The sequence below is a fragment of the Boleophthalmus pectinirostris genome, unplaced genomic scaffold (assembly GCF_026225935.1).
Source record: "Boleophthalmus pectinirostris isolate CB_2022bp ecotype Guang Dong unplaced genomic scaffold, ASM2622593v1 HiC_scaffold_11, whole genome shotgun sequence".
NCBI lineage: Eukaryota > Metazoa > Chordata > Actinopteri > Gobiiformes > Gobiidae > Boleophthalmus > Boleophthalmus pectinirostris.
In genome coordinates, this window is record NW_026570994.1 from 21,471,799 (window position 1) to 21,499,103 (window position 27,305).

Sequence of the window (27,305 nt, forward strand, 5' to 3'; positions counted from 1 at the left end):
TCCTCTGTGCTCCTCTTATCTCTAAAACGATTCATCATTTTTCTCACACCAGCGCGTCCAAACAAACGGCACGATTATGAAACGTGCTTCGGAGGGCGAGGACGCAGAGTTCAAGTCCGGTTCCGGCGCAGTTTTGGGTGAATTTGTGTGAAATCCGACGTGTTCTCGTGGTAAACGGATTGAAACGGATCGAAACTGAACTACAGACGAGATGTTTTTAAAAGGATTAAACCTGGACTGAACCAGGACTAAATAAAAGTAGGACTAAACCAGGTCTAAACTAGATCCAAACCAGGTGTAAATCAGGACTAAACCAAGATTCTGTATTCTAAAACCAAGGACTCAACCGGGACTCATTTGGAACTGAACCAGGACTAAACCAGGACTAAACCAGGATTAAATCAGCATTAAACCAGGATTAAACCAGGACTAAACCAGGACTAAACCAAAACCAAACTGGGACTCCATCAGGACTAAACCAGGACACAACTAAATCCAAACTAGAACCGAAGTAGGCCCAAATCGGAACCAAATCAGGACTCAACTAGGACTAAACCAGGACCAAACGAGGACTTGACCAAGACTAAACCAGGACTCAAACCAGGACCCAACCAGGATTCAAGCAGGACTAGACCAGGACTCAAACCAGGACTCAAACCAGGACCCAACCAGGATTCAACCAGGACTAGACCAAGGCTAGACCAAGACTAGACCAGGACCAAACCAGGACTCAAACAGAACCAAACCAGGACTCAACCGGGCCCAAACCAGGACTAAACTAGGACTCATCCAGGACTCAATCAAGACTCAACCAGGACTCAATCAAAACCAAACTAGGACCAAATTAGGACCAAACCAAAACGAGACCAAGACTAGACCAAGACTAGACCAAGACTAGACCAAGACTAGACCAAGACTAGACCAAGACTAGACCAGGTGTAAATTGATCCATGTCTAACTCAGGTCTCAGCCTGGACAAAACCTGGACTCGACCAGGACTCAACCAGGACTCAACTTGGACTCGACCAAGACTCAACCTGGACTCAACGAGGACTCGACCAAGACTAAATCAGGACCAAACCAAGACAAAAACAGATGTAAACTCACTCTGATCCAGTCTAAACCATGTCTAATCCAAATCTCAACCAGAACTCAATCAGGACTAAACCAGGACTAAACCAGGACTAGACTAGACCAGGACTGGCCCAGGCCCTGTAGACCTCCGGCTGTAGTCCGCTGTTGTTGTTTTGCGGCGTGGACTCGTCTGGAGGGGATTTGACCCCCGACCCCTCCATCTGCGTCGGGGTCGTGTTGGATTCTGAGCCACATTAAAGGGGCGGCATTAAAGGGAAAGTATTAAAGGGATGTGGAGTGTGGGGGGAGAGATAATCCACTCCAGTCCCATCCCCAGCGCCTCCTGCTGGGACCAGTCCCACCAGGATCCAGGATTTACAAGGAAAAACCCAATAACAGAACGTTTATATATGTGTAGAACTGGACGGAATAAATATTTACAAGTACACAAAACTACTACTACTACTACTACTACTACTACTACTACTACTACTACTACTACTACTATACTACTACTACTACTACTACTACTACTACTACTACTGCTACTACTACTACTACTACTACTACTACTACTGCTACTACTACTACTACTACTACTACTACTACTACTACTACTACTACTACTACTACTACTACTACTACTACTACTACTACTACTACTACTACTACTACTACTACTACTACTACTACTACTACTACTACTACTACTACTACTACTACTACTACTGCTACTGCTACTACTACTACTACTACTACTACTACTACTACTACTACTGCTACTACTACTACTACTACTACTACTACTACTACTACTACTACTACTACTACTACTACTACTACTACTACTACTACTACTACTACTACTACTACTACTACTACTACTACTACTACTACTACTACTACTGCTACTACTACTACTACTACTACTACTACTACTACTACTACTACTACTACTACTACTACTACTACTACTACTACTACTACTACTACTACTACTACTACTACTACTACTACTACTACTACTACTACTACTACTACTACTACTACTACTACTACTACTACTACTACTACTACTACTACTACTACTGCTACTACTACTGCTAACTGCTACTGCTACTGCTACTACTACTGCTACTACTACTACTGCTACTACTACTACTACTACTGCTACTACTACTACTACTACTACTGCTACTACTACTACTACTACTACTACTACTACTACTACTACTACTACTACTACTACTACTATTACTACTAATTATAGATAAAATTACAAAAATGCAATAACTGAGTTGGCTTGACTTGAAAAAATGCGAGTACAGGAGCATGTTTTGGTGCTTTGAAAACCGTTTAATCCCGTTATAACTATTATTTTTCGCTGTAAATAATCTGGGTTTATTATGGCTAAAATTACCAAAATATTTATAAAAATACACAAAATAGTAACAAAAAAGTAAAAAATTTAAATTGTCTAAATATTCATATGATCGTTTGTGGAATTTCTACCTATGATGCAACAATCCAGGCAAAATGAGACTTTCCGAGTGCTAAAATTACCAACATATCTATAAAAAAAATACAAAAAATAATAATAAAAACTTAAATATTTCACATATTCTAAATTAAAACAAACAAAATAGCCTAAATAATCTTATGTTAGTTTGTGGAATTTCTACCTATGATGCAACAATCCAGACAAAATGTAACTGGAGAATTTTTTTAGTGCAAATTTGGATTTTAATCAACAAATTTGACCTTGTGATGTCATGAAGTGGTAGTTTTGAAGTTGACCAGCTCCTTTTTACCTTTCGTTCAGTACAGATTGGCAATTTTAGGTCTGAAATTATCCTAAATATACAGAGTTTTTCGTGAGTTAAACATGTTTGAATGAAACAAAACACAACTCCAGGTCCGTTTGTGACGAAGGAAACGACTTCAGAACATAGAGCAGACGAGAAAATGACGTAATCTAGACTTTTTAATCTCTCCTCCGTGTGATTAGAAGCTCTCGATCTTTACGTCGACTGCGAGATAATCCTGTGCCGTTTCCTTTTTCTCCGTGTAATTTCCCGCTCTCTCTCTCTCTCGGTTTCTCTCACGGCTTCAGTTCTTTATAGCTCCACACGCACCGATCCGGCCGCCCCTTTAAATAACCCAGGGCTAAACTGGGCTCGTCTGTCTGGGCTGCGAGTTTGTAGCGGCGCGTCTGGGAGCTCGACTGTAATCGGACGCCGCTAATCTGTCCGAGAGGCATTTTTCAGACGGGCCGTTACCGCGCGCGAGGGTGGCGTTGCCGTGCGCGGTTGCCAGGGGGAAAATGAAATTAGTTTAAGAGCGAGATGGACGCGCCGAGATGTGAGGGAGTACGGGAGGGAGTTTGGTGTTTTGACAACCGTTTAATCCCGTTATAACTATACGGCAACTTTTAACTACAAGTAATATGGGTTTATTATGACTAAAATCATATTTATATTTATAGTTATATTTATTTATATAAATACATAGAAATTTCAAATATTGTGTCCTATTTTTCCATCCAATTCTAAGCAAATAGATTTAGTTAATGTTTTTACTTAGACTGAACTTAAATATTCAGATTTATATGTATAGCTGTAAAAAAAAAACAAACAGGTATTTGTGGTATTTTTTTCTCAATAAATGAAATTTGACATGACTTGAAAAAAATGCTGTGAGGGAACACAGTTTGTTTTGATGTTTTGACAACCGTTTAATCCCATTATAACTATACGTTAGGTTTTAGCTGTAAATAATGTGGGTTTATCAAAATATATATATATAAAATACAAAAAATTATGATAAATACATAGAAATTTGTGATATTATGTCATGTTTTTCCATCCACTCATTTTATGTTCATTCTAAGCAAATTTGATGATTAGTTTACTTAATTTTTTTACTTGCAGTGAACTTAAATATTCAGATGTATTTATATAACTGTAAAAAATGTTGTTTTCTTATAGATAAATTTACAAAAATGCATAGGCATTCTTGGGATTTTTCTCTCGGTAAATAAAAAATTGACTCTCCTTGAAAAAATGCTGTGAGGAAGTACAGTTTGGGTGCTTTGACAACCGTTTAATCCCATTATAACTATACTTCAACTTCAACTAACTTTAACTATAAATTATTGGAGCTAAAATGAACAAAAATATATAAAAAATAATAATAAATACATAGAAATTTGTGATATTATGTCCTGTTTTTCCATCCAATTATTTTATGTCAATTCTAAGTTGACTGACTTTATTTTTTTTACTTACTCATATAATAAAAAAAAAAAAAATTTTCTTATACATAAAATTACAAAAATACATAAATATTTATAGTATTTTTCATTCATTAAATGAAAAGTTGACTTGACTTAAAAAAGTATTATGTCCTATTTTTCCATAAATTTTTTTTTTTTTTTAATTCTGAGCAGTTTGGGATTAGTTAAACTGATTTAACATTTTTACTTTTACTTTACGTTTTTTTGTTTGTTTGTTTGTTGTTTTGTTTTTAACATTTTTTTTTTTTACTTTATTAGATCCAAATAACTTAAAATGTCAAATTAAAGGAAAAACATAATACACTTTTTAGGTCCACGTTTTCATTTTAGTCTTGACAAAACAAGAACTAACCTGGGACCAAAGGATGATTAAACCGAGACTAAACCAGGACTAAACCAGGACCAAACCAGGACTAAACCAGAACCAAACCAGGACTAAACCAGGACCAACCAGGACTAAACCAGGACCAAACCAGGACTAAACCAGGACCAAACCAGGACCAAATCAGGACCAAACCAGGACTAAACCGAGACTATACCAGGACTAAACCAGGACCAAACCAGGACCAAACTCGGACTAAACCAGGACCAAATCAGGACCAAACCATAACTAAACCAGGACCAAACCAGTACTAAAATGGGGCTAAACCAGGAATAGGTCAAGTCTAAATCATTACAAATATTGAACTAAACTAGGATTAAACCAGAACCAAAATATATCAAAAAAGACCAAAGACCAAAAGTATGACTAGACCAGTTTGGACCAGGACTGGACCAGGACTAGACTCAAAGGTCAATCAACAATGTCCATTATGGTGCTTAGTGTTTTCTAGTGTCTCAGATTAGTCCGTTTTAATTTGTCTCTTCCGTGACGGGTAATCCATGTGTGGATCTGTAGTCCTGGTATAGTCCTGGTTTAGTCCCTAAGCCCCTGTGTGGTCTGGGGGGGGGGGGGGGCTCGGTCTCACTGGGGGGTCCCTTACAAACAGGAGGCCTGGGGCTGGTCTGGACCGTTAGGAACTATTTTGAAAACTTTTTTTGTCTCTGCAACTTGAAAAAAATTGAACAAAAATTACAGTATGTCCCATTTAATGTTACTGTCCCATAGAATTTAAACGAAGTCACAAACTAAATGTTCCAAATGAGAACTAAGGACCAGGACTAAACCGGGACTAAACTGGGACTAAAGCAGCGACTAAAACACAGACTAATACAGGACTAAAGAAAGACTAAACCAGGAAGAAATCTGGGACTAAACCAGGGACTAAAATGGGACTAAAACTAGGGACTAAACTAAAGGACTAAACTAAACCGGGACTAAACTGGGACTAAAGGACTAAATTTGAACAAAACCAGGACCAAACCTAGGACTAAACCATGGACTAAAACAGGGACTAAACCTGAGACTAAAACAGGGACTAAAATAGGACTAAACCTGGATGAAAACAGGATGAAACCTGGACTAAAGGTGAACTAAACTTGGGACTAAACCAGGACTAAACCATTAAGCAGGTCTAAAGTGGGACTAAAGCAAGATTAAATTTGAACTAAACCAGGACTAAACTTGGGACTAAAGCTGGAACCAAAACAGGACTAAACCTGGGACTAAACCTAGGACTAAACCTGGACTAAGCCTGGGACTAAACATGGGACTAAACCAGGGACTAAACCAGGGACTAAACCAGGACTAAAGCAGGACTAAACCTGAGACAAAAATAGGACTAAACCTGGGACTAAACCAGGACTAAACCAGGACTAAACCAGGACTAAACCTAAACAAGGACTAAACCAGGGACTAAACCAGCATTGAACCAGGAACTAAACTTGGGACTAGACCTAGGACTAAATTTGGGCCTAAACCAGGGACTAAACCAGGGACTAAACCAGGGACTAAACCTGGAACTAAACCAGGACTAAAACAGGACTAAACCAGGGACTAACCAGGGACTAAACCTGGAACTAAACCAGGACTAAACAAAGTACTAAAGCAGGACGGAAGAAAGACTAAACTTTGGACTAAATTTGGGACTAAACCTGGAACTAAACCAGGACTAAACCAGAACTAAACCTGGAACTAAACCAGGACTAAAACAGGACTAAACCTGGAACTAAACCAGGACTAAAACAGGACTAAACCTGGAACTAAACCAGGACTAAAACAGGACTAAACCTGGACTAAACCAGTTCAAAACGGAGGAAACGCTCTGATATTTTAACGTAACCTGATGTAATTAAAACAAAATGCGGTTTTACATTTCACTTCATATTTGGTTTAATTGACTAAACTCTCATTTGTCGGTGTTTTTTTTTTTTTTTTTTTTGCCTCTTTTTCTCGGCTCAGTTTCTGCAGACTCGTTCACGCCCAAATCCTCTCGTTAATTCCCGATCACACGCTCCACATATGCGTCTAATTAACTGATGATTTGTTAAAACTCACACTTTTAAATCACAATTCTCTCTCTTTTTTTTTTTTTTTGAAAACGTAGTGAAGATATTTCTCAGTTTCTGGAGTTCGGTGTGAAGAGGCAGAGCGTCGAGTCGTCTGCTCCGGCTCCTCGTGTCACAGAGGAATTTGAACAATTATTCTGGAGATGAGTTTTAAGAAAGAACGAACATTTAACTCAGCTTCAGAGACGAGGTCATGTTTCTTACTATTTCACAGTTTTATCAATGGAAAAAAATATCTTTAAGTTTGAAGTTTTACTACTACTACTACTACTACTACTACTACTACTACTACTACTACTACTACTACTACTACTACTACTACTACTACTACTACTACTACTACTACTACTACTACTACTACTGTTACTGCTACTACTACTACTACTACTACTACTACTACTACTACTACTACTACTACTACTACTACTACTACTACTACTACTACTACTACTACTGCTACTACTACTACTACTACTACTACTACTACTACTACTACTACTCTACTACTACTACTACTGTTACTGCTACTACTACTACTACTACTACTACTACTACTGTTACTGCTACTACTACTACTACTACTACTACTACTGCTACTACTACTACTGCTACTACTACTACTACTACTACTACTGCTACTACTGCTACTGCTACTACTACTACTACTACTACTACTACTACTACTACTACTACTACTACTACTACTACTACTACTGTTACTGCTACTACTACTACTACTACTACTACTACTGTTACTGCTACTACTACTACTACTACTACTACTACTACTACTGCTACTACTACTACTACTACTACTACTACTACTACTGTTACTACTACTACTACTACTGCTACTACTACTGCTACTACTACTACTGCTACTACTGCTACTACTACTACTACTACTACTACTACTACTACTACTACTACTACTACTACTACTACTACTACTGCTACTACTACTACTACTACTACTGCTACTACTGCTACTGCTACTACTACTACTACTACTACTACTACTACTACTACTACTACTACTACTACTACTACTACTACTACTACTACTACTACTACTACTACTACTACTACTACTACTACTACTACTACTACTACTACTACTACTACTACTACTACTACTACTACTACTACTACTACTGCTACTAGTAGTACTACTACTGCTACTGCTCCTTCTCCTATGGACGCTGTTTCCTTGAGCAGATCTGACCTGATTCTGGTTCGAGCTCATGAAAAAGTCAAACCTCTGGACCCTGTGGACCTCGTGAGTCCAACTGTCCGTCTGGACAGACCCACGACCACGAGACAGAGAGAGAAGAAGAGGAGAGAGGAGAGAGGGAGAAGAAGAAGAAGAGAGGAGAAGAAGAGAGGGAGGAGGGAGAGGGAGGGAGAGAGAGGGAGAGAGAGATGTCAGGAAAAAACGAGTGGGAGGAGAGAGAAAGGGTGGATAAGAGAGGAGAAGTTGCAGCTCCATTAACTCTTCACGTTCTGCTGAAAAAACTGTCAGAAAATCATAAATAAAAACCACAAATACAAAGTGTTAAAATACATAAAGCTAAAAATGTGTTTTTAATGTAATAAATATAAATAATTAAGACAAAGTTTCTATTAATCAATGTTAAATTTATAAACAAGGACAAAATCTAAACCAGGTTCAAACCAGACCCAAACCAGGTCTAAACCAGATCCAAACCAGGTCTAAACCAGATCCAAACCAGGTCTAAACCAGATCCAGACCAGGTCTAAACCAGATCCAAACCAGGTCTAAACCAGGTCTAAACCAGGTCTAAACCAAATCTAAACCAGGACTAAACCAGATCCAAACCAGATCCAAACCAGGTCTAAACCAGGTCTAAACCAGGTCTAAACCAAATCTAAACCAGGACTAAACCAGATCCAAACCAGATCCAAACCAGGTCTAAACCAGGTCTAAACCAGGGCTAAACCAGGGCTAAACCAGGAGTTAATCAGGACTAAACCAGGATTTAATCAGGACTAAACCAGGACTTAACCAGGTCTAAACCGTGTCCAAATCAGGGCTAACCCGAGACTAAACCGGGACTAAACTTGGTCTAAACCAAGACTAAACAAAAAAAAAAAAAAAAAAAAAAAAAAAAACAGGACTAAAAATGGACTAAACCAGGGCGAAACCAGGACTTAATCAGGACTAAACCAGGTCTAAACCATGTCCAAACCAGGGCTAAACCGGGACTAAACCTGGGACTAAACCGGGACTAAACCGGGACTAAACCGGGACTAAACCGGGGCTTAATCTCTGCGTTACTGCTGCCGCGAGTCTCGTCGTTTCGGTCTAAAAACGTTCTCATTAACCTCCGGAGACTTTTCATTTATTTTGTGAGTCATTTCAGAACTTATTTACAGAACTACAAAACTCATAACTTATTCAAGACCGGCCGCTCCGTGCAAAACAATACAACCGGAATTATGAGAGAGAGAGAGACACGGAGGTAGAGAAAGAGGAGGGGAAGTGTAGTGGAAGTGTTTATTTTTTAATGATAATTCGCAGCAGGAGACACAACATGAAAACCTGAATTATTGAATATTATGACACGTGAGGGGGCGGAGCCTGTCGTGTGTCGCCGGGCAGATTAGAGACCAGACCATCGGCGTCATCTAACTTTACTTTTAGACCTTGTTTTTTTTTAGTTTTGTGCGTGTGTTTTAAGTTTAGCGGTGTTTATATTTTGAAAATGTTGTGTCTTTTTCGATTTTTTGTCGTCTGCGTTTGGTTTTTAAGCCACGTCGGAGTTTTTATTTAACTTTTGCGGATTGTCAAATAACAATCAGTGAGCGAAAATGATGAACTTTTGCGGACTGAACCAGGACTGAACCAGGACTAAACCAGGACTAAACTAGATCTAAACCAGGTCTAAACCGAGGACTGAACCAGGACTGAACCAGGACTAAACCAGGACTAAACCAGGTCTAAACCAGGTCTAAACCAGGACTGAACCAGGACTGAACCAGGACTGAACCAGGTAAACCAGGTCTAAACCAGGTCTAAACCAGGTCTAAACCAGGTCTAAACCAGGTCTGAACCAAGACTGAGCCAGGACTAAACCAGGTCTAAACCAGGTCTAAACCAGGACTGAACCAGGACTGAAACCAGGACTGAACCAGGTCTAAACCAGGTCTAAACCAGGTCTAAAACCAGGTCTAAACCAGGTCTAAACCAAGGACTGAACATAGGACTGAACCAGGACTAAACTGAGGACTGAACTTAGGACTGAACTTAGGACTGAACTTAGGACTGAACCAGGACTAAACCAGGACTAAACCAGGACTAAACCAGGACTAAACCAGGTCTAAACCAGGTCTAAACCAGGTCTAAACCAGGTCTAAACTGAGGACTGAATTTAGGACTGAACCAGGTCTAAACCAGGACTAAACCGAGGACCGAACTTAGGACTGAACCAGGTCTAAACCAGGACTAAACCAGGACTAAACCAGGTCTAAACCAGGACTAAACCAGGACTAAACCAGGACTAAACCAGGACTGAACCAGGACTGAACCAGGACTAAACCAAGACTAAACTAGGACTAAACCAGGTCTAACCGGAGGACTGAGCTGAGGACTGAACCAGGACTAAACCAGGATTAAACCAGGTCTAAACTAAAATTGTATTTACTGTTTTTAGTCTATTTTAGTTTTTTTTTATTCCTGCTTTTATGTATTGATTTTATTATTTTTGTTCATGATGATTTTCACGGTGATTTTATCAAATTTGTCTGAAGAAAAAAAACAAAAAACCCACAACTTCAATCCAGGTTAAAACTCACTGTGACGCGCGTTAGAAAAGTAACTAAAAAAAACTAGTTTCGTCACTTTTCCATCTTGAAACCTCGTGTTTTTAGTCTGGGAAAGTCGGCGTTCCTTATCGGTGAAGAAAGTGGTGAATGAGCGAACATCTGCTTCCCCAGGAGTTTGACCTTTTGACCTGGAAGTACTTTCTCAGGTATGTGGACAATAGAGAACAGGAAGACCAGAGATGTTTTATTTCAGACAAGAGAAACTGACAAAGGGGACGCTTGAAGAGCCGAGGTTTTGTCTTTTCTTCGGTGGAATTCCTCAAATTTAAACCACGACGCAACAAAACTGGGATTATTTTATGTGATTATTTTAAACTAATATTTTACGTTTTAGTCGGACTCTTGGACTCAATAAATGTAAATAAATAAGACTAAATATAAATTAAATCAGTGTGAAATTTATAAGTGAGGAGTAAGTAAGAATTAAACCAGGACTAAACCAGGACTAAAACAGGTCTAAACCAGGTCTAAAACAGGACTAAAACAGGACTAAACCAGGACTGAACCAGGACTAAACCAGGTCTAAAACAGGACTAAAACAGGACTAAACCAGGACTGAACCAGGACTGAACCAGGACTAAACCAGGACTGAACCAGGACTAAAACAGGTCTAAAACAGGACTGAACCAGGACTGAACCAGGACTGAACCAGGACTAAACCAGGACTGAACCAGGACTAAAACAGGTCTAAAACAGGACTAAACCAGGACTGAACCAGGACTAAACCAGGACTGAACCAGGACTGAACCAGGACTGAACCAGGACTAAAACAGGTCTAAACCAGGACTAAACCAGGACTAAAACAGGTTTAAAACAGGATTAAACCAGGACTGAACCAAGAAGAAACCAGGACTAAAAAATTGAATAAACCTGGTCTAAACCAGGTTTCAACCAGGACTAAACCAAGTCTAAACCAGATCGAAACCAGGACTGAACCTGGACTGAACCTGGACTGAACCTGGACTGAACTTGGTCTAAGCCTGGACTAAACCAGATCTAAACCAAGACTAAACTAGGGCTAAAACAGGACTAAATCAGATCTAAACCAGGACTAAATCAGATCTAAACCAGATCTAAACCAGGTCTAAACCAGGACTAAACCAGGACTTTACCTGGACTAAACCAGATCTAAACCAGGACTAAACTAGGGCTAAACCAGGACTAAATCAGATCTAAACCGGTCTTAACCAGGTCTAAACCAGGACTAAACTAGGGCTAAACCAGGACTAAATCAGATCTAAAACAAGACTAAAAATGGACTAAACCAGGACTAAACCAGGATTTAATTCGGCCTAAACCCAGATGAAACTTGGACTACTCACCAAAACCACTAATTACTCAAGTACATTATTTTTTTTAGCCAAAATGAATAAAATAAATGTAAAATTTCAAGTAGTTTATCTTAAATAAGTATCTATAAATTGAACCAACAAAAAAAAACTATAAAATAAAAATATAACTCACATTGCAAAGTCATCGTAAGTATTTTGTTTATTAAATGTGTATGTTTTTAGTACAAGCTAGTAACAAAAATCTGGTCCAACATAAAAATCTGAATAAAAAGTCTCATTTTTTGTGTTTTTGTCGATCTCAAAACTCTCAAACTGTAAATCGAGAGTAAGTTTCGTTGTGTTTGATATGATCCAGAGCGCGTCCGGGACAAAGGGAGTGTGAGATAAGGAGTGTCGTGTTTACAGGGAGATAGCGTTTGTTTACCGCCGGGGCTAAACCGCGGCGAAACACCCACGCTCGCTAGCACCCGCACGTTAGCGCCACGGCCGGCTAACGCTACGAGCTAAAGGCAGAAAACGCCCACACGTTCAGACACGGAGAATGATCCCTACAGGGAACGTGAGCGGCCGCGGAAACATGTGGAACTGATGAAGACGACGGCAAGAAGAGGAGTCGTGTTTTTTTAGCTTCACTAAACCAGGACTAAATCAGGACTAAACCAGGACTAAATCAGGACTAAACAGGACTAAACTAAACCAGGACTAAATCAGGGCTAAACCAGGACTCTAAACCAGGACTAAACCAGGACTAAAACCAGACTAAACCAGACTAAACTAAACCAGGACTAAATCAGGCTAAACCAGGACTCTAAAACCAGGACTAAACCAGGACTAAACCTAAACCAGGACTAAACCAGGACTAAATCAGGGCTAAACCAGGACTAAACAGGGACTAAACCAGGACTAAACAGGACTAAACCAGGACTAAACCAGGACTAAAACCAGGACTAAACCAGGACTAACCCAGGACTCTAAACCAGGACTCTAAACCAGGACTAAACCAGGACTAAACCAGGACTAAACCAGGACTAAATCAGGACTAAACCAGGACTAAACCAGGACTAAACCAGGACTAAAACCAGACTAAACCAGGACTCGAAACCAGGACTAAACCAGGACTAAACCAGGACTCTAAACCAGGACTAAACCAGGACTAAACCAGGACTAAATAAAACCAGGACTAAACCAGGACTAAACCAGGGCTAAACCAGGACTAAAACCAGACTAAACCAGGACTCGAAACCAGGACTAAACCAGGACTCTAAACCAGGACTAAACCAGGACTAAACCAGGACTAAACCAGGACTAAAACCAGGACTAAACCAGGACTAAACCAGGACTAAATCAGGACTAAACCAGGACTAAACAGGACTAAACCAGGACTAAAACAGTCTAAACCAGGACTAAACCAGGACTAAACCAGGACTAAACCAGGGCTAAACCAGGACTAAACCAGGACTCTAAACCGGGGCAAAAATGGGACTGAACCAGGACTAAACCATTTTCAGTCCTGGTCTGGTCCCAATCTCTGTCCTGATCTCAATCCTGGTCTGGTCCAGACCTCGGTCCCGGTCTCGGTCCCGGTCGGGTCTCAGTCCCGGTCTCAGTCCCGGTCTGGTCCTGGTCTCAGTCTGATCTTAATCCCAGTCTCAGTCCCAGTCTCAGTCCTGGTCTGGTCCGGGTCTGATCTTGGATCTGACCTGTTTTAGTCCTGGTTCAGTCTCAGTTTAAGTCACGTAAACGGGAAACGGTCGTTTAGACACGGAGAATGATCCCTACAGGGAACGTGAGCGGCTGCGGAAACATGTGGAACTGATGAAGACGACGGCAAGAAGAGGAGTCGTGTTTTTTTAGTTTCAAAAGATCAAATTTAACACATAAATAGTAAAAAGACTAAAAAACCGACGATAAACTAGGACTAAACGGAAAATCTAGTCCAGATAAAGACGGGACTAAACAAACAAACAAATCAGAAGTAAACCAGGACTAAATCATGTCTAAACCAGGACTAAACCAGGACTAAACCAGGACTCTAAACCAGGACTAAACAGGACCAGGTAAACTAAACAGGACTAAACCAGGACTAAAACCAGACTAAACCATTACTCTAAACCAGGACTAAAACCAGACTAAACCAGGACTAAACCAGGGCTAAACCAGGACTAAACCAGGACTCTAAACCAGGACCAGGACTAAACCAGGGTAAACCAGGGCTAAACCAGGACTAAACCAGGTAAACCAGGACTAAACTAAAAACCAGGACTAAACCAGGACTAAACCAGGACTAAAACCAGGACTAAATCAGGTCTAAAATGGGACTAAACCAGAACTAAACCATTTTTAGTCCTGGTCTGGTCCCACTCTCAGTCCTGATCTCAATCCCTGTCTGGTCTCGGTCTGGTCGGTCTCCGGTCTGGTCTGGTCTGTTCCTGGTCTCAGTCCCGGTCTCAGTCCTGGTCCTGGTCCCGGTCTAAGTCATGGTCTCAGTCCTGGTCTGGTTCCAGTCTGGTTTTGGATCTGTTTTAGTCCTGGTTCAGTCCGTTTTTGCAGTTTAAATCACGTAAACGGGAAACGGTCATTCTCCGTTTATTTAAACACAAAATCAAAAAACTGAAAAAACGAATCATTATCTGTTTTTTCATTTTAGTTTTGGAGACAAATAATGAAGAAAATAGTTGTTTTTTTTGTTTCCTTATTTTTGGTTTTATATTAAAAATCAAATGAACCAACGACACACAGGTTTTTACGGTTAAATTGTGTTGTGCTAATGTTGTTATGCTAGCTGACACGGATCCGGCAGGTCACTTCTCTGTGTTAAAACCCCATTCAGTTAGTCTGGGAAAGTCAGCCTGCCTTATCGGTCGCTCATTCACCATTTTGTAGAGTTACTTTTTCTCAAATCTGCTAAAAACACAACGGAGCGCTTCAGAAAACGGAGTATTATGGCGATCTTTAAATGGTGAATAATTCCTGTTGTTATTTTTGCGTCGTGTCTGAATGGCAGAGCTCCCGTCGCGTCGTCGTGTCGTAGTAAAAGACAATCCATGTCAGGAGCTTTTTGTATGAAAGTTTAATTCGGAGCCAGAGCAGTGTCACGGAGAAAAACTCCACACGCTGATCCTTCACAGACTCACTCCCGCCTTATCTGAGCTCTGCGGGCTGAGGAATCTGAAGAGGAAACCGCAGACTCAACCTGGACTAAAACAGGACTAAAACAGGACTAAAGCAGGGCTAAAACAGGACTAAAACAGGACTAAAACAGGACTAAAACAGGACTGAAACAGGAATAAAACAGGACTAAAACAGGACTAAAACAGGACTAAAACAGGACTAAAACAGGGCTAAAACAGGACTAAAACAGGACTAAAAACAGGACTGAAACAGGTCTAAAACAGGACGAAAACAGGACTGAAACAGGAATAAAACAGGATAAAAACAGGACTAAAACAGGACTAAAACAGGACTAAAGCAGGACTAAAACAGGACTAAAACAGGACTAAAGCAGGACTAAAACAGGACTGAAACAGGACTAAAACAGGACAAAAACAGGACTGAAACAGGAATAAAACAGGTTAAAAACAGGACTAAAAGAGGACTAAAACAGGACTAAAACATGGACTAAACATGGACTAAAACAGGACTAAAACATGGACTAAAACATGGACTAAAAACAGGACTGAAACAGGACTAAAGCAGGACTAAAACATGGACTAAAACAGGACTAAAACATGGACTTAAACATGGACTAAAACATGAACTAAAACAGGACTAAAACAGGACTAAAGCAGGACTGAAACAGGACTTACAACAGGACTGAAACAACACTAAAGCAGGGCTAAAACAAGACTAAAACAGGACTAAAGCAGGGCTAAAACAGGACCGAAACAGGACTAAAACAGGACTAAAAACAGGACTAAAACAGGACTAAAACAGGGACTAAAAACAGGACTAAAACAGGACTAAAAACAGGACTAAAAATAGGACCAAAACAGGACTAAAAACAGGACCAAAACAGGACTAAAAACAGGACTAAACCAGGACTAAACCAGGGCTAAACCGGGACTAAAACAACATTAAACCAGGAATAAAACAGGACTAAACCAGTCTAAACAAAGTGCTTAAACTTTTTTAATTGACTCATAACATTTTCTACATTGTAACAAAAGTATTAAAAAAAAAAATCTTAATTTCAAAACTTTTATAGACAGTTTTGCAAAGTTTGAAATAAAGGTTTGATAAATGACACAGAAGTTTATATTTCCAGTTGAATCTCATTACTCTTAATACTAAACCATTTCCTATGTTTTGTTTGTTTACATGAAAAGTTCCATATGTATTGGTATTTTTAATGTGCTTTTAGCCAAAAATCTGTTTACGTCGCACTTTATTAATCGATACGGCGGCACCACCCTCCCTTTTCCACTTGTCCCAAATCTCCCAAAATGCATTTCAAGTCGATAATAGCTGGATCTAAAGCGGATAATGACAGAGCAGTGGAACTTTCGAGCGCTGCAGTCCTGGTTTATCATTACGAAGGGCTTCCTCTGGGTTTGTTTACTCCAGCTTTCATGTAGCCACCTCCCGCTTCCTGCCCAAATCCCCCGTTCGGTTTGAAGTGCCTCCCTGCGCCTCCGCCTCCGACCCGCGACTGCGCTCGACTCTTTTATTCCAGATTAGTCCAACCACAAGCCCAGATAAGACGAACAGAACAGAGCAGGGCCGCCCTCCGTCACCCCGACACTTTATCTGTATGTGGGCGACTGAGACGACGCACCTGGGTTTACTGAGAGAGTCTGACGGAGCAGCGACGACGAGGTTTAGGCCTGGACTAGTCCTAGTTTAATCCTTCTTCAAGCATTTTGTTTGTTCCTAGTTTTGGTTGAGGATTTGTCCATTTTTAGTTCTGGTTTAATCCTATTTTAGGTTCTGGTTTTGTCCTGGTTCAGTCCTGGTTCAGTCCTGGTTTAGTCCTAGTTTAGTCCTGGTTTAGTCCTGGTTTAGTCCTAGTTTAGTCCTGGTTTAGTCCTAGTTTAGTCCTAGTTTAGTCCTGATTTAGTCCTAGTTTAGTCCTGGGTTAGTCCTGATTTAGTCCTAGTTTAGTCCTGATTTAGTCCTAGTTTAGTCCTGATTTAGTCCTGATTTAGTCCTAGTTTAGTCCTGGTTTAGTCCTAGTTTAGTCCTAGTTTAGTCCTGGTTAGTCCTGATTTAGTCCTAGTTTAGTCCTGGTTTAGTCCTGATTTAGTCCTAGTTTAGTCCTGGTTTAGTCCTAGTTTAGTCCTGGTTTAGTCCTGGTTTAGTCCTGATTTAGTCCTGATTTAGTCCTGATTTAGTCCTAGTTTAGTCCTGGTTTAGTCCTAGTTTAGTCCTGGTTAGTCCTAGTTTAGTCCTGGTTTAGTCCTGTTTAGTCCTGGTTTAGTCCTCGTTTAGTCCTGGTTTAGTCCTAGTTTAATCCTGGTTTAGTCCTGGTTTAGTCCCTGTTAAATTTTGATTTAGTCCTGGTTTAATCTTGGTTTTGTCCTTGTTTAATCCTTCAAGCATTTTGTTTAATCCTAGTTTTGTCCGAGATTTGATCCAGTTTTAGTCTTTATATGTCCTTCTTCAAATCACTTGAAAAACAGAACCTGGTCTAAGAAGTGAACTTAAAACCAAACGAGTCTGGGCAAAAATTTAATAAGGACTAAACCAGGTCGAAACAAGACTAAACCAGAACTCAGCCAGGACTAAACCAGGACTCAATCAGGTCTAAACATGGTTTAAATCAGGACTAAACAAGGACTAAAACCTGAGACTCAACTGGGACATAACTGGGACTCATCTGGGCCTCAACCAGGTCTAAACATGGTCTAAACATGGCCTAAACCAGGACTAAATCAGAACTAAAGACTGAGACTCAACGGGGACTCATCTGGGCCTCAACCAGGTCTAAACATAGTTTAAACATGGTCTAAACATGGCCTACACGTGGCCTAAACTAGAACTAAACCAGGACTAAACCAAGACTAAAGACTAGGACTCATCTGGGCCTCAACCAGGACTCAACCTGGTCTAAACATGGTCTAAACATGGTCTAAACCAGGACTAAACCAGGACTAAAGACTGAAACTCAACCGGGACACATCTGGGCCTCAACCAGGACTCAATCAGGTGGAAATGTGGTTTAAACATGGTCTAAACATGATCTGAACATGACCTAAACACGGTCCACACTTGGTCTAAACTAGAACTAAACTAGGACTAAAGACTGAGACTCAACTGGGACTCATCTGTGCTTCAGCCAGAACTCAACCAGGACTACACATGATCTAAACATGGTCCAAACATGGTCCAAACCTGGTCTAACCCCAGACCCAAACATGACCTAACAAAGAACCTAAACCAGGACATAAGTCACATTTCGATCCGTGAACCCGGCTCATTTTTTTGTTTATGTTCTCGCCTCTCGTCTGTTTTGGTTGTTACGGGTGCCTGCGTGGGACAAAAACCGGGGTCAGAGTTGAAACCTCACCCGGGTGGTCGCGTTACTTCCTGTTTTGGGTCGCGGTCCCTTAAACGATCAAAGCGTCCGGGCGGTGGACACACGATCGGCCCGTCCCTGAAGTCTGAGCTGAAGGTTGGACTCTGCGGGCTTCCATCCGTTACCGTTGGACAAATATTTGGAGACGGTTCTTTAAACTCACTCGGCAGCTCCCAAACATGCGCAATTTCGTGAAACTATTGAAGAAAAGACTTTATATTTACACTGTGTATTTTGTTTACCTTCTCGTGTTTGGGAGTTGTAAACACGGCAGCTTTGTTCAGCACATGTTGGGTCCAGATACACTCGAGTCAAGTCAAGTTTACACATTTTATCCTGTATTTCTTATCAGGATCCAGTTCTTTACTCGTGGTGTCAGTGGTATCGACTAAAATTTGTATTATTTTATTTTATTAAGAGTTTCTTTGGGACAACAACAGAAAGCAGAAGGTCTGGTTTGAGTTGTCGAAAGATCTTGGATTTAATCATGAGTCGAATCTGCCACACGTTGTTTTCTAGAACTTTTTTCTGCGTAATAGTAGTTTTTGCGTGAGCTCCCCCTGCAGGTGTAGTCTTGTGAGTGCAGTTTGGGTCAGATACTTCGACTTAGACACTTAGACTTTATTACAAGAGAAATTATTTGCACACAGTAGGGTCGGGAGGTAATACGGCATTACGGTATCGCGAGGTATCAAAAGTAACGCTGGTATCAATTTTATTTTATTACCATCATTAAAAAAATCTGGAGCACATAAGGACCTAATATGATATTATAAATGATTGATCCCTATGTTTGTTTTCTCAGCACAAATGAATGTGAGGTTATATTTTCAGTTCAATATATCATGATTTAAAACTAACAGTGTCTATAATGTTTCTTTTAACTGTGCGGGGAGACGAAGTTTGATTAGTTTTGTTTCGTTGTCACGTGACGCTCATAAAGGAGACCAAGACAAGACGACAAGTCCAGACACAAGAGAGTTGGTCCCAGAAAAAATAAATACTAGTACTTCTGCAATTTGGCAGCATTTTGGATTCAGGCCACATTTGTTTACGTTTTACAGAAATTAAACTTAAAACCACATGACTCATTTACATAAACTATAAACACTGATAAAAACAGTTCTTTCCTTGTATCGCTGATGTGGTTCAGTTTCTGTCGGACTAAAGGACACAGTGACTCAGTAGAATATGAGTTTTCTCTCTGTGACAGAGGAGGTTCTGCTGATGTTGAGTCTGTTCTCTGTGTCGTGTTGGAGATGGTTCATGTTAAACTTTTCACAGATTATAAATCTGCATTTCATGATATGATCCCGTCCATAACTCAGTCACTGATTTACCCAGAAACCACTGGAAGAAAAACTGTGATTGGTCCATTTTCATTCCATTATATTAACCCTTTGTTTCCCAAGAAATATCAGTCCAAGTTTATAACAACGATCTAGAAATTATTACTAGTGTCGTGTTTATTACTCACTGCATAAAAAATATAGAAAAAATATATTACTAGTCCAAAAATTCATTCAATATTTTTTCTTGAGCCTTCAGAAAACCTTGAAGACTCTGAGGGTTCAACTCTGAAAGAAATACAGTTTGCACAACAAATGTTTGGCTCTTTCATTTACATTTCCAATAAAAGTGCTTGATACACTAATTATCTTGTGTATTTTAAATATTTGCACCCCTGATTAATGATTTTTTCAATAGAATAGCCTGTTTTTATAATGAAAATGCTACTTTTTTTGTAATGGCATTAAAAATAGAAAATTCCACTGTTTAATAACAAATTTTCCCTGTTATATTTGAAAAAACATAAATAAATCTTCACTAAACAAGACCAAGATTAGCATTAAAGTCCATTTGAAAACTTCTGTATCTTAATAAGGAGCAAAAGTGTCGACCATTTTTAGTTGTGGAAATTTTTAAGCAGTTTAGTAGAAAAAGGGGGTTCCACAAGGTTCAATAATAGGGCTCGTTTCATTTTAAAATACATGAAATCTACACATTTTTTAAATTCTTAAATAATCTTTATCACTGTTTATATACAGTATAAATTACATCCTATATAGTTATATTATCTTGTGTATTTTAAATATTCGCACCCCAATTATTGATTATTTTAATTGTTTAGTCAGTTTTTATAATGAAAACACAACTTTTTATCTACTAATGGCATTACAAATCTAAAAATTTCACTCTTTAATAACTAACTACCTGATATATTTGAAAAAACATAAATAAATCTTTACTAAACAAGACCAACATGAGCCATAAAGTCCATTTGAAAACTTCTGTAACTTAAGGCAGTTTAGTAGCAAAAAGGGGGTTCCACAAGGTTCTATAATAGGGCTCTTTTCATTTTAAAACACATGAAATAAATTTAGTTTTTTTTAAAATATCACACTTTATCACTGTTTATATACAGTATAAATTACATCTTTTACAGTTATTTGTTTTTTTGGTTATTATCTTGCTTATTTTCAATGTTATCTCCCTGATTATTGATTATTTCAGTAGTTTAGCCAGAAATTAAGATGAAAACACAACTTTTTATCTACCAGTGGCATTAAAAAAAAAAAAAAATCCACTGTTTATCAACTAACTACATGATATTTGGAAAAAAATCTAAATAAATCTTCACTAAACTAGACCAAGATTAGGCATAAAGTCCATTTGAAAACTGAACGAGGATCAGAAGTGTCGACAGTTTCTTGTCTGATCCGACGGTTTCTTGTGTGGTCCGTTGTTGGTCCCGTATGTCGTTCCCTCTGAAGTGAATTTGTCCCACATCCTGGACACCTGGAGCTGCTTCCTGTTTGGAGTGATGGACGGACGGGCCAATCACGTCGTGTCGCGTCTCCCGCTGTTCCCGACCGGCCCCGCCTCCGATCGCCGCTCCGATACGTTCTTCCTCGTCGGCGCGGTGGAAATCTGCGCTCAACTCTTGACCCTGGAACACGGAGGCAGCTGGGCCCGTGACACCCGAGACCTGTTTGGGTGTTTGGGTTTCTGCGGGTCGACCCGAGGTGAAACAGAGCGAGACGACAACCACAGGAGGGAGAAGAAAGAGAGGGAGGGAGAGGGAGGAGAGGAAGAGGGGGGAATGAGAGAAGAAAGGGGAGAGAGAGAAGAGTGAGGAAGTGGGGGAGAGAAAGAGATTGTGAGGAGAGGGAGAGAAGAATGACCAGAGGGAGAAAGGGAAGGGGGGGTGTGAGGGAGAGAGAGGAAGAAAGAGAAGAGAGGAAGAGGGGGGAATAAGACAGGGGAGGGGAGAGAGAGAAGAGAGACAAAGAGGGGGAGAGAGGGAGGAATAGAAGGAGAGAGGGAAGGGGAGTTTGAGGGGGAGAGGCAGATGAGGTCGTGGAAAAGGAAAGAAGATGGAGAGAGAGAGAAAGAGGGACAGAGAGGCTGAAAGGCAGTGAGCGGAGAGAGAAAGAGGCAAATGAGATGGAGAAAGAAGAGAGGGAGAGAGAGGAAAAGGGTCATTGAGAGGAGATAAGAAAAATCTGCAGTGGATATCTACATGTTTTTGTTCCTGAAACTGAAAATGGAAAACACAATGTTTTGTGTTTGAACAACGTCTAAACCAGATGCCCTTCCACACACTGAGCCCGGATCAGGCTGGAGTTTACGTTGGAGTTTACGTTGGAGTTTATCTGAAGTTTATTTGGATTCTGGTCTAAGCTCTGAGCTTCAGAGTCAAATCTGCAGATCATCAACTAAAATAAAAGAAGATCGACTGAGATCTGCTCCTGGAACCGACCCCAGATCCAGATCCAGACTCGAGAATTCTGAGTGTATTTTAAAAACGTGTCAGTATAAAAGTGCAGATCTAAACAAGAACTCAACCAGGTCTAAAACTGGACTTTGTTCGTACTAATATGACACAAGTTTGAACTCCTGAACTAGGATGAAACAAAGGCTCACGTAAAGGACAAACCAGATCTAAACCAGGTCTAAAAGAGTTCTGAACCAGATCTAAACCAGGTCCAAGAGCAGTTTAGGGCTAAAAGAGTTCTAAACCAGGTTCAACAGAGTTCTAAACCAGATCGAAACCAGGTCTAAAAGTGTTCTGAACCAGATCTAAACCAGATCCTGAAAGTCTAGATCTCTTGGATCTAAATCAGATCTAATCCAAGGTCTAAAAAAGTTCTAAACCAGGTCCAAAAGATTTGTAAACCAGATCTAAACAAGATCCAAAATTGATTTTGGTCAAAAAGAGTTCTGAACTCTTCTCTGTAGATCTTCCAGTCTCACAGATCTTCATCCTTACATATTTTCTTCTTCTTCTTGTGTTTCTCTGTAGATCTTCATCCTTACAGATTTTCTTCTAGATCTTCCACGCGAACACAGATCCTGCAGAGGTGGTGTTGAACCGAGTCCCTCAGCCGGTGTTGGCTCGTTTTGTTCGGATCCGACCTCAGACCTGGAAGAACGGGATCGCCCTGCGCTTCGAGCTCTACGGCTGTCAGATCACAGGTGGGTGTCGGTCTCTACGGGTGGGACGGAGACAGGACGAGACGACGTTTTATGTGTTAAGATTTATTTTAAAAAATGACAAAGTGAAGTCATTTTCCATCGTTTGTTTTTGACGCATTAAACAACCTTTAGTCTTTAAACACCAGTTCTCCACATGCAGCTCTACTGATCATCACAATAAACTCAATACAGACCAGTGAGACGTTATTAAACTTCATTTTGATCATTTAAATTTTAAAGATTAAACCCGACGCTGTTGTGATTCTGATAAAAAGAAGAAGAAGAAGCTGCAGATGTTGTTGCTCGCTGATGAGACGTTAGTGGTGCTGACGGTTTAAGAGTTTGCGGATCAAACTTTTATGTCGTTATGTCATGAACCGGAAGTGTAAATAATGTATGTGTGTGTGTGTGTGTGTGTGTGTGTGCAGGCAGGTTTATTTAAAAGTCGTGGAGATCGTTTTATTTAACACGTTATCTTAAAATAAACGACGTCTAGACTAGAACTGAGGCGTCCCGGAGCTCGTAAATCGATAATAAATCTGAAAACAACATGAATAACCTGATGTAAGTTTTAAAATCTTGTTGCACGATTCGTACGCAAACTAATTCAAAGTGTTTTACAGAATAAGAAAGACACAAAAAATCACAAAATAAACAAATGAAAACATCGATAATTATCATTGAATTAAGATCAAACCAGGACTAAACCAAAACTAAACCAAACTAAACCAAAACTAAACCAGGACTAAACCAGGACTAAACCAGGACTAAACCAAACTAAACCAGGACTAAACCAGGACTAAAGAACTAAACCAGGACTAACCCAGAACTAAACCAGGACTAAACCAGGAACTAAACCAGGACTAAACCAAAACTAAACCAGACTAAACCAGAAACTAAACCAGGACTAACCAGAACTAAACCAGACTAAACCAAACTAAACCAGGACTAAACCAAAATAAACCAGACTAAACCAGGACTAAACCAGGACCAGACTAAACCAGACTAAACCAGGACTAAACCAAAACTAAACAGGACTAAACCAAAACTAAACCAGGACTAAACCAGGACTAAACCAAAGACTAAACCAGACTAAACCAAACTAAACCAGGACTAAACCAGACTAAACCAGGACTAAACCAGGACTAAACCAAGGACTAAACCAGAACTAAACCAGACTAAACCAGACTAAACCAGGACTAAACCAGACTAAACCAGACTAAACCAGGACTAAACAGGACTAACCAGAACTAAAGACCAAGGACTAAACCAGACTAAACCAAGACTAAACCAGAACTAAACAGACTAAACCAGAACTAAAAGGACTAAACAGAACTAACCCAGGACTAAACCACTAAACCAGGACTAAACCAGGACTAAACCAGACTAAACAGGACTAAATCAGGACTAAACCAGGACTAAACCAGACTAACCAGACTAAACAGGACTAAACAGGACTAAACCAGGACTAAACCAGACTAAACCAGACTAAACCAGGACTAAACAAGGACTAAACCAGAACTAAACCAGGACTAAACCAGGACTAAACCAGGACTAAACCAGGACTAAACCAGGACTAAACCAGGACTAAACCAGGACTAAACAGGACTAACAGGACTAAACAGGACTAAACCAGGACTAAACCAGGACTAAACCAGGACTAAACCAGGACTAAACCAAGGACTAAACCAGGACTAAACCAGGACTAAACCAGGACTAAACCAGGACTGTGGGTGACATCACACTCACTTTGTCCACTTTTTTACACCTTAAGGTCACAAGGAAATAAATATAAGTCAGTGTAAAATCCACAGAGCCTGGAGTGTGTGTGTGTGTGTGTGTGTGTGTGTGTGTGTGTGTGTGTGTGTGTGTGTGTGTGTATGTGTGTGTGTGTGTGTGTGTGTGTGTGTGAGAGAGGGAGGAGGACTTGAATGTTTGAGATCTGTTCTAAAAATAGTCCCACTGAACAAGATCCCGTCCGTCCGCCCGTGTGTGAACGGAGCCGTTTGTGGTTCTAGTCAAACAACCTATGGGCTTTATTCACACTGACGTCACAAACAAACAAAAAACTGACAGAATTTGGGAAAACGAAGAAAATGGCACGATTTTCTTCATCTTTTTTTTTTCCTTTTTTCAATTGCCTATTCATTTACCATACCAACTTTATTTATGAAGCACTTTAAAAACAACACAACTACTAAAAAAACCATAGAAAACAATAAGATACTCACATAAACAACAACACACAGACACAACTAGAACTGCACGACACTTGTTAAAAGCCAGTGAATAAAGGTGCGTTTTTTTAGGAGTGATTTACAAACAGGTACAAGACTCCGCCTCTAATCTTTTATCGGAAATTGGTTCCACGGCGTTGGGGCTGCGACAGAAAACACACGGTCCCCACAAGGCTGCGTTTAGTGAGGGTTCCCACAGTCATTTTTCAAATCCTGGAAAAGTCACAGAATTTTGTAAAGTCGATGAAAGTTTTGGAGGAGTCATGTTATTTTAGTATCTCTTTCACGCAACTACAGCGTTCTGTTAAGTTCTCACGAGACTGTTCTGATTTTTTTCCTAAACGTCTGCGTATTTTGTTTAAAAGAGACGACCAGAGTTCACATTTCAGATTTAACCCTAAAAGTCTGATCAATTCTACACGTGCAGGTGCTGTAAAGTCATGGAAAATTCACTTTAGTTCATGAAAAAGTCATGGAAAAAGTTTTGAAGTTTTGTCAGTGAAAAAGAGTGGGAATCTTGTAATATATACCTAATACCGTTTTAGTTTTATTTCATTAAACATTACAAATCGTGTTTACATTTGTGAACTTTGGAAACTGACACTTTAAAGTTCGATATTTTCTGTTTTTTTTGGCGTCTGTTTGTGAAAATTTGACCCAGATTCATTAATTACAAAAATAACTTTAATTTGGAAACTAATTTCAATTAATTTCATTTCTGGGTCAAGACTTTTTTTATTTATTTATCTTAATATAGTTGTTCTAGTTTCATTTTTTTTCATTTCAAACTAATTTATTTGCCTGTTAAGTTTTTTGGTGGAGAATGTGGCACCTGCTTGTTTTAAAGTGATAATTTAATAATAATTAGTCTATTTATTTATATTTTAATTAGAATTGTTAACTAGGTCAAGCTTTTAAAGTGGAGGCTTAAAAAAATAAACACTATATATCAGTTTAAAATCTTAATGTTATTGTTTTAAGTGTAAAATATGTCAAAAATGTAACACTTAAATCACTTAAAATTTAATAATCGGATGAAAATAGATGGATATACTGTAGTTTAATGCCATAGTTTGGAACATTCAAGGCCAAATTTAACATAATCCACCTTTAGTTTAGTCTTTTTGATTTAGATTTAGAGTTTATTGATGCACAAAAGAAATTATTTGGACACAGAAGCTCTAATAACACTATATAATATAAAAATAAAGAGTAAAAAATAAAAATATAGTGGTAATAAATTCTAAAAAAAAGTCGCAAAAATGTCAAGAAACTGTGTCAAATGAGGCAGAGTTATAAAAATGTTTGCGTACAAGTCGAAATAAAATCAGCTCGTTCTGTTTTTTTTTACGATTTCGAGAGTTTATTGTCGTCATTCCGGTGCAGATTTTAAAAGCGTTGGAGAAAATGGAGCGTTTGTAACTCGAGTGGGCGGATTTCACCTCGAGAGCGAAGTGAGAGCGTCTTTAAGACCTTTAAGAGCCAATACAGACAGATTAATGCTCTAATGCGGAGCTTTCAACACCAAGACGACTGTACGGAGCTGGGATTTATGTGACTGTGTTTATGTTTTTAACTTTTTTACTTTTCTTGTGCTGTTCTGTTTGTTTGTAAACTGTTTGTAGTGGTTCATCTAAATCAGGGTAAAACTATTTCTGTAAACGGAACTAAACCAGGATAATACTCAGACTAAACCAGGACTAAACCAGAAAAAAACTAGGACTAAACCAGGACTAAACCAGAAAAAAACTAGGACTAAACCAGGACGTAAACAAGGACTAAACCGGGACTAAATCAGGACTAAATTAGGACGAAACCAGGTCTAAACCAGGAAATAAACCAGGACTAAATCAGGATGAAACCTGGACTAAGCCAGGACTAAAACAGGACTAAACAAGGACTAAACCAGGACTAAACTCGGACTGAACAAGGACTAAACCAGGACTAAATAACTACGAAACCAGGACTAAATCAGGACTATACAAAGACTAAACATGGAACTAAACCAGGATGAAACCAGGACTAAATCAGGACTAAACCAGGACTAAACCAAGACGAAACCATGACAAAACTAGAGACTAGGACTAAACCAAGATTATACTCAGACTAAACAGACAAAA

The 27,305-nt window shown here is 39.5% G+C and overlaps 1 protein-coding gene across 1 annotated transcript in view; it reads left to right on the forward strand.

Annotated features, from left to right (window-relative positions):
- The window catches only part of LOC110168349 (neuropilin-2-like), a 186,401-nt gene that overhangs the window by 100,356 nt on the left and 58,740 nt on the right, over positions 1-27,305 (forward strand). Inside the window, exon 8 of the mRNA XM_055163701.1 lies at positions 22,804-22,948. Within this exon, the coding sequence (XP_055019676.1) occupies positions 22,804-22,948 (145 nt within the window). The remainder of the gene's footprint in view (positions 1-22,803; positions 22,949-27,305) is intronic.